Source organism: Sardina pilchardus, chromosome 2, assembly GCF_963854185.1.
Source record: "Sardina pilchardus chromosome 2, fSarPil1.1, whole genome shotgun sequence".
In the NCBI taxonomy this organism is placed as follows: Eukaryota; Metazoa; Chordata; class Actinopteri; order Clupeiformes; family Clupeidae; genus Sardina; species Sardina pilchardus.
The window spans coordinates 8,871,447-8,884,671 of NC_084995.1; the positions used below are offsets into that span (position 1 = coordinate 8,871,447).

Below are 13,225 nucleotides of genomic sequence, written 5' to 3' on the forward strand. Positions count from 1 at the left end.
AGAAGACAGGCATAGAAAATGTACACTTTCTCTCCCTCCTCCTCATAGCTAACGACATTTCAAAAACAAAGAAGAACTAAAAGAAAAAAAGAAAGAAATCAAAAAGAGGAGCCTATCAAAAGGAGATTGGAAAGATTTTTTTTTTTTTACTTTGAAATAACGTTTTTTCCATCCCTATATCTCTGTTAACAATGTGTCAATCAAAATCTCTCTGAATATCTGACATAAACATATTCTCCTAGATTTCAAATGAAAAAAATATCATCAATATCATATATATTTCATTGCAAAAAACAACTTTTAAGGTATTTAACATTGCAAATAAATGCAACATTCTTGTGTTATTTTGGCAAAAAAAAAGAAAAAAACATTTTAACAGTGAATGCATTGCCAGGTGGGGTCAAGCTATCTCACTTTAAAAGTGAACACAATGTTCTATCCTGAAAAGTAATGATAAAAAGTTGTTATGTAAAAAATGCTGTTAATAATTTCTAATGACCAACATCATTAACAACAAAGTTTGTTTTTGTCTCAGAGTGTCAATGTCAATGTCAGTGATTTTGTATTGTGATATTCTCTTTTTTCATCTATCTGGAGAGCCTGTAAGAGCTAATGTAGAACATGGCCTTGACATTCAGGCTGAAATGTGGACTTTCAGTGCAATCCCATTGAGAAGCCAGTAGGGGGCAATATTGCATCAATATAAGGATGAGTGAAAAGAAAATGGCATGTACTAAGGTCAGTCATGTTAGAATTAAATTAGTGATATTAATAATAATTTCAACATGGGTTCACTGACTCTGCTGTGTGTGTGTGTTTGTGTGTGTGTGTGTGTGTGTCTGTCTATCTGTGTATGTGTGTGTGCGTGCGTGTGTGTGCGTGTGTGTGTGTGTGTGCACGCACGCCTTTGTGTGTTATTATTTGTGTGTTGTTTGTTAATGTATTTATATATGTGTGTGTGTGTGTGTGTGTGTGTGTGTGTGTGAGCTAGTGAACAAAAGAAAAGAGGAGCGTGTGACTGATTAATATGGTAACGTGGTGTGGTCCCACTCCAGCTTGGCCTTCCCCTTGGCCTTGTGTGCTTCTGTCTCCTCCTCGTCGCTCTCCTCTGACTCCCCGCTGGACGCCTCTTCTGCCAGCTCGTCTTCCTCATCTTCGTCTTCCTCCTCTTCCTCCTCCTCCTCCTCCTCCTGCTCCTCCTCTCTCGCCTCCTCTGCTCCCTCAGCAGCTTGGATGTTCTATAGGACACACACACACACATATACACACACCCTTTTAGCATGACTTAACGTTCACCTCCTTAGAAAAGCTCAGGGCACTGCCAACACTTAAGGGTTCCCAGTTCCCACAGAGGCCTCTAAGCACACACATATCGCACAGGGACTGTGAGGAGGAGAACATCCGTGACCTTTGACCTCCACTTGTGCTCTGATCAATCCAGACAAGTCCTCTGCTGCCTGCTGGAAACAATCACACCAGCTTTCTGTGATGGGCTGAATCCCACCAATGAACGTGGATCGGTAGACTGAGCTAGCCAGAGACATACTGATCCATTGACTTATTGACGTATTGATCCAGACAAAGGTAATGAGCTGCTGAGTTGGCCGTCCTATCAGGCTTAGTGTTGTTCACCGAGGGGAGGGGAGGAGGGATATGTAGTTTTTTTTATTGACAAAATAAAACCGTCTCGGATGAAACGGCAATGATGTAATTCTGAGGGAACATGGCTGTTTACTAACATTAATTTGCTCTTTGCACATCATTTTCTTGTTTCAATATCAAGGTCAAACAATGTAAGCTCTTGCAATACGAGACCTGAGACAGCAACACACACGCAATTCACAAGGATGAGGTGCAACACCGTCTTTTCCTCCTGTCCTCAGAATAACAGCAGGGATAAAGGTTTAAGGGATATGTCTGTTCTCCCCTCTATTTAAAGAGATCCAACATGTGGGCCTCTCATGGTGTGGTCCAGATGGAGGGTGGGGTGGGGTGGAGGTGGAGGTGGAGTGGGGTGCGCTCACCTCCATGGGGTTGACGGTGATGGTGAGGGTGGAGTCGTCCCAGTCCATCTCGGCCTCCTTGCCTCCCTCCTCGTCCGCCTTGGCGCCCTCCTGGTGGGTGGTGTGGATGCGGTAGATGCCCAGCACCACGATGACCACCAGGGCGGCGATACACATCACAATCACCACCGTGGCAGCAGGAGGGGTGCCTGTGGGAGTAGACACATGAAAGGAAAAGAGAGAGACAGAGAGACAGAGAGAGATGGAGAGAGAGGGGAGAGAGGGGGAGAGAGAGAGAGAGCACAAACTGATAAACTAATGGAGACCTTTTTATCGCTACAAGCTTTAATTTGTGTCGGGACCCGCAAACCTGAACGGTGCATATGACGTGACACAGACTGGAACCTGTATCCCCGAGCGCCATTGGTAATTGACATTTACTGCCCATGGTTGTGTGGCGAAGCATGACTGAAACCCTGGATTACAACCTAATCAGCCCCCCAGCGTATTAGCCAGAAACAGCACGCTCTCCCACACGACTGGTGCGTACGCTCAGCCCTTGCGTTTAATGTCAGCAGGGGGAAAAATCATCTGGGAGCAAGCAAGTGGGTCATTGACAAGTGGGAGTCTGTCTGTCACACGAGAGCTGGCCAGCGATGGGGAGTGGGGAGCTTTTATATAATGCATACAACACAACGGCTCTGACAAGGTCAGCCTAGAATCCCGCAGGGAGCGGCCTGAGTTCCATTCTACACTTCATTTAGACGCACGCCTGCCATGGTCCTAAAAGCTTGTGAACTGCAAGGAGGGTGTGTGTGTGTGTGTGTGTGTGTGTGTCTCTCTGTGTGTGTGTGTGTGTGCATGTGTGTGTGTATCTCTGTGTGTGCGTGTGTGTGTGCCTGTATATCTGGTGTGTGTGAGTGTGTGTGTGCATGTGTGTGTATGCGTGTACATGTATGTGAGTGTGTGTGTCTGTAAGTGTATGTGAGTGTGTGTGTGTGTGTGTGTGTGTGTGTGTGTGTGTGTGTGTGTGTGTGTGTGTGTGTGTGTGTGTGTGTATTGTGGAAAGTCTGCACTCTCCTCTCTGTAGTATTTTCTTTCCCATTCTTCTCTTCCTCCATCGCTGTTATTTTTTTTCTGGTCTCACCTCACCTTGTCAGCTTTCTCCGCTCACCCCTCCCACCTCTCTCTCTGTCTCTCTCTCTCTCTCTCTCCCTCTCCCTCTCACGCACCCACCCACTGACACACACACACACACACACACACACACACAGAGCAAGAGAGGGGGAGAGAGAGAAACAGATTCTCTGCTCTCAGTGCAGTGGGCTGTATGTCCTGCGTGTCCTTGGGGAGCTAGCTGGTGTCCCTTGTGTGTGTGTGTGTGTGTGTGTGTGTGTGTGTGTGTGTGTGTGTGTGTGTGTGTGTGTGTGTGATTTGGAAGGCTTAGACTAATCTTCTCTGCTCCTCCACACCCACAAGAGCCCAGTGCTTTCTCAGCCCACAATATAGGTGTAGGTGTGTGTGTGTGTGTGTGTGTGCATATCCACACACTGTGAATGTAGATCCATCTCCTTTTGTGTGCATTTGGAAAAAAAGTGTGTATACCTCGTCACAGTGTACGTGTGTGTGTGTGTGTGTGTGTGTGTGTGTGTGTGACAGCTGAAAGCTAGTAGAATGTTTTCCGTGTGGGAGGGTTAAGCCTGCCTGTCTGGTATAGAATGCTATTCCCTCGGGTCTGAGATGTGACTCTGCTAATCTTTTGATGGTCTTTGACTTGAGTTGTGCTCGCACAATAAAACACTCGATTGCACCCTGCTTCTTTGAAGCACAGTTACACAATCCCCAAAGAATTATTGACATTCCATTAACATTCCCTACGTAAGTATTTTTAGCATTCCGTAAACATCTTCCGAAGCGATACTCGGGTCGATAATAATGTCAAATCAATGGCGCTAACTCGGGGGCCCTAATTGGAGCAACCTGCTGTACCTTAAGCATGTGACTTAATGATAGTGCTGCAATGGCCCAGGAACCCCATCAGTGACACGGGTCAAGAGGAATTGTTCTTTGAGTGTACAGGCGCTAATGAAATTCAGCAGCAGGGTGAATTCAGCTACTCAATTTGCAGCTTGTGAGTAGCTGAATTCGTGTCCATTTGGAGCCTTTTTAATAGTTAATTTGGAGCGTTTTCATAATTTGCTTGCCTCAGGCCCAATAGACATCAGTAAATAATAGGAATTATGATATTTAAAATGGTTTATTGTCATCAAGAAATAATTCATTATGCCCTGTGGAAATGATAAAAGCCCAGAATGGTTTAACCACCAAAGTGTAATCACTGTCACTCATTTGCTCCTGTGTGCTTCCTGGTTCAACACCCAGCAGGTGGCCAGCAGGCCAGCACAGAAAGGGGTGCGTGACGGTGGAGAGTAAATGACAAGGAAGGGAATTGATCGGCCCATCTGTCTGCAATGATTGGGCTGCATTTTAAATATCCAATAGCATTTTACAATCAACATACAAGCTAATGAGATAGATTTGACAACGAATCAACTTACTGGAAATATGTATATGTATTGCTGTTGTTTCGGGCCTTGTACATCATGTAGACATTGAATAATATTGGCTACCCAGTGTATGTGATGGTGATTCTTGCTAGTTCTGTTCTATATAAAACAGCTTCATTTGATGCCATTCTTTGTTTAGTGCATAAGAACTCTACTCAATCAGGGCCCTCAGAGATAAAATTATCTTAAATTCTGTTGTCTCTCACCTGAGATGTGATTGGAGCTGACAGAATGAACCATGATAGGATGATGCACAGGTCTCATGTACTGTGGTTGGGCAGCCATGTGATTGACATGCTCGACGACCACTGAGCTGTGCACCACACCAACCTGAGGGGCAGGACAAGCCACATTTCAGTCAGAAGAACACGTTCACTTTTAATCAACGTCAGAATCAGCGGCATGTTAACGGTAATGAATAGATGAGTGCAGGAGTGAGACGGGGGGGAGAGCGGGAGAGGAGGAGCCTCTTCAACACAGCTGACTAGGCATGCAACCACTCAGTGGAAACTGACAATAAAACTCTATCACATCATATCATTTTAAGAGACAAAAAGAGAAATAGAGACAGACAGACAGACAGACAGACTATAAAAGAGAACATGAATTACGAGGTGAGAGAAGTGAAAAAGAAAAAGAAAAAGCAAAGGTCGGGAGGGAGGGAGGTCGGTCGGGAGGGGAGGCAGATGGTGAGAAGAGAGGAAATGGAGGCGATGATGGCTCACTGACCTCCAGGTTGAACTCGTTGCTGGTGTAGCGTCCGTTGAGCTCCGAGCAGCTGAGCCGGAACCTTCTCTCCAGCAGGGCGGTGGGGTGCCAGTTGCGATAGCGCACCTGCCTGATGGCCTGCTCGTAATGGGACATGGAGTCCACACCTGAACAGGAGGAGCACACCACATGTACTGGATCACAGGGAGGAAGGCACACACACATATGTACAGTATACAGACACATGTACTGACACACATGTACACAAATATCGTATGCACACACACACACACACACACACATACATGCACGTACGCACGCACGCACGCACGCATGCACACACATGTTTCTCTCTGTTTCTCATTCTGTTCTGCAGCAGACCTGGCGCTCACATCCAAGTGAGTAAAACACTCGTTCTCAGTCTCCGCTTCTCTCTTTATATCTCTTGCTCTTTCCATTCATTTGCAATACACTCTACTGGCATGACCACATCATAGCGTACATCACATCGACTACTGACATGCTTTTAAAGTGTAGAGATAAAAATACATCTACATATTGTATAGAAATTATTCCTCATGCCAGGATGATCGTCTCGAATGTTTAGGAGAAAACGACTCTCGCTCTCTTTCTCTCCTCTCTCACTCATTCTCTCTCTCCCACTCACTCTCACTCTCAAAAGCTGTTGACCTGTCTAAGTAATTCTGTGTCCTCCCAGGACCAGATGGAAAAGTAGTCTCTCCACCCGAATGGAACTTCAAAAAAAAGGCAGTGAACCGCACAGCTTTGTGATAGCCCCCGTGTTAATAAAAGGCGTTTCAGCCACCACCCCTCAAGCCAGTGAAATTTACCATGAGGGGAGAGAGGGAGAGCCATCTCAGCCTGAAAGGAACACAAACGCGGCAAAGAGCCCCGTCGACAAAGATTGATGCGAGTCTGGCCATCAGTGTCGCCCCCAGAGAATTGGGCAGGGGATGAAAATAGCTCTATTTGTCTGCGGCGCGCGAGTGGAAATATGTCGGTGCCGGAGCAGCGGCCGAACACAAGGCCTGCCTGCACCAGCAAACAGCAAACAGCACAGAAAAACACGCCACTCCACTCCACAGCGCATACAGGAGCAGGCTGTTTGTGCTCGGGTAATGGCCATGATCACGCCACGAGACAGAGAACGCGGCGAACAGAAGTGCCGTATTTGCATGCTGAGATGAGCGCTGGTGACGGCTCTAAGCTGGGGTGGACAGAACAGAGGTCACATGTTCAGCACAACACGAATGAGATGGAATTTATGCTATTTCTGAGAGATATACAACGTTGCAGAAACCATGGACCTGAAGAGTAACTCTTACATGTTGGTAAATGTTAGTTTCAACCACCATATTGATTTTTAGGAGAAAATTGCTTTGGATCTGAGAAGTGTCTGGATGAAAACATTTATATATTTACTTCAATGCACATTTACCATATGGGATTGTATGTTGAGATGCCAGTTGTGGAGTTTAATGGCGTTTACAAACAGAAATTCGGGAGGAGCGTGATGGAATTTGCCACGCCTCAGTCAGGTTACTTATTAGCAGTCTACCTGACAAATTTGCAGCATCGGCGTTACTCCACTCGCAACCCACCACCTCCCCTTACACCTCCCGTCTTCCATAGGTAAAGAATATACTGTAGGGGTGCATGGCGGAATTCTGCTCGACTCCTGCCTGCGCAGACGACTCCGGCATGATTCCGCGGAGCACTTCAGCCAAACATGCTCTTCTATTATGCGTTTATGTCTTTGTGCAAATTTGGGAATGTGAAATAGTGAATGTAGATAAAGTGTGTCCAACGGACTGATTGTCAACATCATGTGCCGTAGCATGTGTGCTTGTCCCCACCGTAGATGGAGATGCCGGAGGTGGAGTTGGTGGCGTCCAGGTGTTTGCCCATCAGGGAGCTGTGGTGGATCTCCAGGCTCTCCAGCTCGGGGTTCAGCTCCTCCCCGATCACCAGCACGTCACAGTAGTCCAGATTGTGCATGACCTCCAGCAGGCCTGGCCGATGGGCTGCACATGGGAATACGCACACACACACACACACACACACACACACACACACACACACACACACACACATAATGCATGATGTATGGAATTCAAATATACATTTATACACACAGACACCCAAAGAAACACACACACACACACACACACACACACACACACACACACACACACACACACACACACACACACACACACACACACAGACACACACATACACACAGACACACACACACACACACACACACACACACACCAAAATATATCACATCCAGTGTGCTCCCAGTTGAAGCAATTGATTACCTCAGAATTTAATTTGGAAGATTTATCGCTTCACAAAGAGAAAGGGCAAACATTCAATAAAAATGAGGTGCCGACTTGTGCTGAACTGAAATTAAAAAAGATACAGTCGCTGACTTCAGGGGCTTAAATGACTAACACAGGGCATAAATAAAGGGAAGAATAAGAGCCCGTAGACAAACATACATCATGCTGCATTAAAAAGTAAGGAGAAGAAAAAAAAAATGTGTGTGTGTGTGTGTGTGTGTATGTGCCCTGCACAATGGGATTTGTCAGAGCAGTGAGAAATAAGCAGCAATAAATCCCTGCAAGGTAACAGGGCAGGTCAGAGGCTATGTTTCACTCTTCTGTGTGTGTGTGTGTGTGTGTGTGTGTGTGTGTGTGTGTGTGTGTGTGTGTGTGTGTGTGTATGTGTGTGTGTGTATACGTAGTGTGTGTACTCACCTGTGAGTGACTGTGTGAATATGTGCTGCTGGATTTCTATGTGTATGTATGTATTTTGGTGCTGTCCTACCGTACCTGCGCTGAAGGCCGAGTCGCTCTTGGTGACGGTGCTGAGGATGCGCACCTCCTTGAAGAGCGTGACGCCGCTGACAGAGCTGAAGTCGCCCGCGGGGCGCACCAGCCGCTCGACACCTGCGATGGTGATGCGGGGCTCGCTAGGAGGAAGCACCATGATGGCGGCCTTGATGTCCGGGATTGAAATGCAGGTGTCCTCGCCGAAACACCTGTGAGTATGCGCGCACGCACACACACACACACACACACACGCACACACACAGAAAATAAGTTATGATATGTTTATTCATGCAGGTGTACACATATCCGTTTCCTAGCTTTAATCAGATCCACTAGGAGCCAGTCAGCAGATATGCATTCACACACTGAAAATACACTGACCCCCCCATACTCACACTCACTCTCTCTCTCTCTCCCTCTCTCTCTCTCTCTCTCTCCCACACACACACACACACACACACACACATACTGTAGAAGCTGCACTACTTGAACATGCAGAAATATAGTCTCACATACACACACACACTCACACACAGAGGACCATGTAGCATGTAAACACATGCAGTCTGGTGGTGGTGGTGGCGGTGGAAAGTGCTGTTTGTACCCTCATAATCGAAAATAAACAGTTACTGGTAATTATCACATTCACTACATATCCAGCAAACAGCAATTTATCCAGGGGTCACAGGTCACCTGGAGCTTAAAGCCAAGACGATTTAATGAGATCCGGCTCTGGGAAAACAGTTGGTACATCAAGGGAAGAAAAAAATAAGTGACAACAACAACAACAACAACTTTCACTGGAAGCGTTCCGCAAGAAGAGAGTGGGCAGAGAGAGGTGGACAGACAGACATAGACCCCGGGTCAGTTATGACTGGGGTCTGGGCCAATGCTGGCCCCGATCGGGGTCACGCCCAACCCCAGTCAGTCGACAATTTGGGATTTCTTGATGCCGTTTCTCTTTGCAGGTACTGAGATGGTTTGCAGCTAACTAGAGTGGGTGTGATTGAGATGGAGGCCGTGGAGGAGAGCGCGTGGACAACTTCTAAAGCCCCTGCTGGGAATATTTGGACCTCCTCCAGGTTAATTACATCCAGCATGATGTGTGGGTGAAGAAAGAGAGAGAGGGAGAGAGAAAAAGAAAGACAAATCTCCTGTAGGATTAATACGAGCAGTGGTAGCCTCCAACGTTACGAGTAATTACGCTTTTCAAGGGTGTCCAAGGACGACGGCTTCTCTGTGCTAGCTTAGCCACCGCGCTAGCTTAGGCCTTTAGAGGCAGTGGAGGTCTCCTGCCTCTTTCCCCCCAAACCCCAGTAAACAGAGAGGCATGTGCTAAACTCACCATCAACCAGCAATTACCCCTGTTAGGGTGGATGAGACTACTGAGGAAAATCGGTGATGGGTAAACGCCAGAGAAATTATTCTCTCTCTCTCTCTCTCTCTCTCTCTCTCTCTCTCTCTTTCTCTTTCAGAGATGCTTACACTCACACATACACAGGGGATGAAGGAGAGGAAGAGAAGGAAAGAGGCAGAGTAAGGAGAGGTAGAGGGAAAAGGAGAAAGAGAGAGAAGAAGACAATGAGACAGAATGAGAGAGTGAATGAAAGAGTGCAAAAGAAAAGAAAGAGTAGAACAGGCAAACAAGCGATAGAGACAGAAAGGCAGAAAAACAGGGATAGAGAGAAAGAGAGAGAAGAGAAAGAGGGAGAGGAGAGAGAGAGCGAGAGAGAGGAGGTGGCCATTCTAAATAAACACAGCGTGAGCGGTGCCTCATTAAGGTGGCGTGGGGGAGAGAGTGGAGCAATCGCTCTTTATTTCACAGGCTGATGTAAAAGACATGGTGGGTCGGCCCCAACTTGAGTGAAAGCCATTAAAACTCCCTGAGCCTGCTCCGCTATCGACCACACCAGTCCACTCTCATTTGGCCAGACGCACTCACAGGCCAGCAGTGGACAAGCAGTTCTCCGACACTTCAGCCTGCATTGGCATGCACTCTTCCTGCTCCTGCTCCCTCTCTCTGACACCCCAGCTCACTCTCTCTCTCTCACCAACCCCCCAACCCCCTCTCTGACTCTACCTGCAATCCCACCCACTCTTACTCACTAACCCTCTCTCTGCCTTTTCTACACACACACACACACACACACACATGTATCTCTAGTAGGCAAAAATAATGCACTCCATCTGTCTTGGTTTGAGCTTCCTCTCTCTCGTATGTGGGCTTGTGATTGTTTACACATGTGTGTGTATGTGTGTGTGTGTGTGTGTGTGTGTGTGTGTGTGTAAGAGAGAGAGAGCAAGAGAGAGAGAGAGAGAGAGAGCATGTCTGTGTGGGGGCTGTAAGGTGAAAGCAAGCCCTAATGATGCTGCTCTAGGTGTGTGTATGTGTGTGTATGTGTGTGTGTGTGTGTGTGTGTGTGTGTGTGTGTGTGTGTGTGTGTGTGTGCATGTGTATGTGTATGTGTGTGTGTGTGTGTGTATGTGCGTGTGCGTGTGTTTTGAGTCTGACCACTTCTCTGGGTCTCTCTCCTCTGTCTGATGACACACTCTACTCTTTCATCCTTTCTCCTTCATGTCCTCCTCATTACTAAACACACACACACTACACACTCCTATCTCATGAACATCCCTCCCTCACTCACACACTCTCCCTCTCACACACGACACAGACCCACACACACACACACACACACACTACACACTCCTATCTCATGAACATCCCTCCCTCACTCACTCCGTCTCTCACACACACGACACAGACCCACACACACACACACACACACACACGTGGACTCAGCCATAGAGTGTTTCCCAGGTATGCTGTGCTGTAGTGCTGCTCCGTGGCGTTCCCTGTGCCTTGGCATTGCTCCTGTCTTCCTGCTGCCCTGCTGGCTCTGTTCCCACATCACTGCCACTCCAGCACTCCTCCTCCTCCTCGCCCGCTCATCTCATCCTCTCTCTCTCTCTTTTTCTCTATCCGTCTCTCTTTCTCTCCCCACCCATCTCTCCTCTTCCCCTGTCCTGCCCTCATCTCCTCTTTCTCTCTCTGTTTCTGTTCTACTCTTCCTCTCTTCTCTTTTTCTCTGCTCTTTCTCCCCCATCACTCTCTTGTGTGCACAACTTCACTTCTCCCCTCATCTCCCACTTCTCCTCTCTTCCTCTTCTCCTCTCCTCTGTTCTCCTGCCCTCCCCAGGGAGCTGCCTGGCTTCCCTCCATCTCTCTCCCCTCACCTCACCTCCCCTCGTCCTCTCCCACTCTGTTTGCCAGTAAAAAATCAGTCTTCATGAAATGCATGCAATGGAAACGTTAATTGATAGAGGAGCACCAAGTTACCAAATAAAAAGAACCCGATGTCCCTAGCCCTATGATGAATGAAACTAGGCCTAATCAGCCCTGACATTAACAAGCTCTTAGGCATGATGGACATGAATGGGAACAAGTGCAGCCCATTTTGGTGCACTGACTGATGAAGATTCTGGCTTCTCAATATATTCATCTGAACATTTCAGGGCATTTATATTGTGCTTCATGCAGCATGTTCATCTATTAGAAGTAAGAGTAAACAGATGTGTGAGCAGTCTAGTTTGACATAGAGGATATCATTTGCTATTGGCTTGCCATCGCCATTGTTTTTGAAAAAAATGTTGAAACGTCTTCCTGCTTATATACAGTATTGATATTCTGAATAAGCAGTTGTGCTTTGCAAAACATAACCATGAGGGATGTAAGCTTGAACTGCTTTTAGGACACGCGCATGAACCTTATGTTCTGTTTGTTATTCTGCTAAAAGTTAAACCATAACTTGCGCAATCAACCACAGAAGGGTGGAAAAGTGGATGTCAGCTGTTTTGAAGATGTACTGCTTGGCAACAATAACCAGAACAAAAAATGTCATGATGTGTAAAAGGTATCGAGCCATAAGCCAAGCAAGAATTGTGACAAAGTGCAGTCATGCTCTGCTTGTGCAACCACATGTAGAGAAGGTAGCACTTATGCATAACACACCAGAGCTTGTTGCAACCCATTTTGTGTTATATCATTCTCTGTCTGCAAAGATAATAGAATTGTTTGTCATTTGGGATGACTGGTTCCTGTCTTTGTTTGTAAACAGGGAACTTCTGTTATTCAACACTGCTGTAACTTATGCTTCTAGCAAAATGCTATGCTTTTCAGTGTAGAACAGTTGACTTGAATTGAGTTTCTTGAAATTCCCCTTGGCGTGAATTTCCCCTTGGGGATCAATAAAGAATCTATCTATCTATCTCTATCTACTTGAGAAGAGCGTTTCTGAAGTTCTGGAATTCTACAAATAGATTTTGAAAATGTGGAGATGTATACAAATAAAACCAAGATGAGGCTATAAACCCAACTCCCAACTACCAACACTGCAAAAATATTGATCAAAACTGAAAAGGGCAGAAATTACAATCTATGGCTGCAACACAAACTGCCTATTTTTTCCATTGATTTTAAAACATTGCACATTGTGTGCAGTGGAGTGATTTGGCTGTCATACCTACCCACTCTCCTCTCCTTTCTCTCTCCCCTCAACTCTCTCTCTCACACCTCTGTTTACCTCTCTCTGTCTCCAGTCTCCAGCCCTGTCCTCTCAGCTCATCTCCTCCCCACCCCACTCCTCCCTCTCTCCCTCTCCTCTCATGCTCTTTCCCCCTTTCCTCTCTCCTTCCTCTTCTGTTCTCCCTGCCTCTCTCCCGCTCTCCTCTCTTGTTCTCTTTTCCTCTCCTCCTCTATTCTCCAGTCATTCCCCAGTGTGATGCCTGAGCTCTCCCAAGACACACACACACACACACTCTCTCTCTCTCCCAGGACTCTCTCTCTCTCTCTCTCTCTCTCTCTCCCTCTCCCAGGACTCTCTCTCTCTCTCTGGCTCATCGACTCACTGGAGGAGCCCCTGGAGCACTGGAGAGGGAGAGTTGCTGCCCATGCAAAACCCGATAACATGACCTATAATTGGTCACGCCATTGGTCACGCCCCGCCAGGGCACTGGAGCTGGAGCTGGAGCAGGAGCAGGAGCAGGAGCCAGCACAGCACAGCACAGGCAGCACCAGCAGTGCTGAAGA

General features: G+C 46.9%; 1 protein-coding gene across 1 annotated transcript in view; it reads right to left on the reverse strand.

Moving 5' to 3' along the window:
* Positions 1-1,022: 1,022 nt before the first annotated feature.
* The window catches only part of clstn2a (calsyntenin 2a), a 170,795-nt gene continuing 158,592 nt past the window's right edge, over positions 1,023-13,225 (reverse strand). Inside the window, exons 16-21 of the mRNA XM_062530630.1 lie at positions 8,140-8,348; positions 7,156-7,323; positions 5,300-5,445; positions 4,777-4,900; positions 2,040-2,212; positions 1,023-1,238 (exon numbers count right to left, since the gene is read on the reverse strand). Of these exons, the coding sequence (XP_062386614.1) occupies positions 1,023-1,238; positions 2,040-2,212; positions 4,777-4,900; positions 5,300-5,445; positions 7,156-7,323; positions 8,140-8,348 (1,036 nt within the window). The remainder of the gene's footprint in view (positions 1,239-2,039; positions 2,213-4,776; positions 4,901-5,299; positions 5,446-7,155; positions 7,324-8,139; positions 8,349-13,225) is intronic.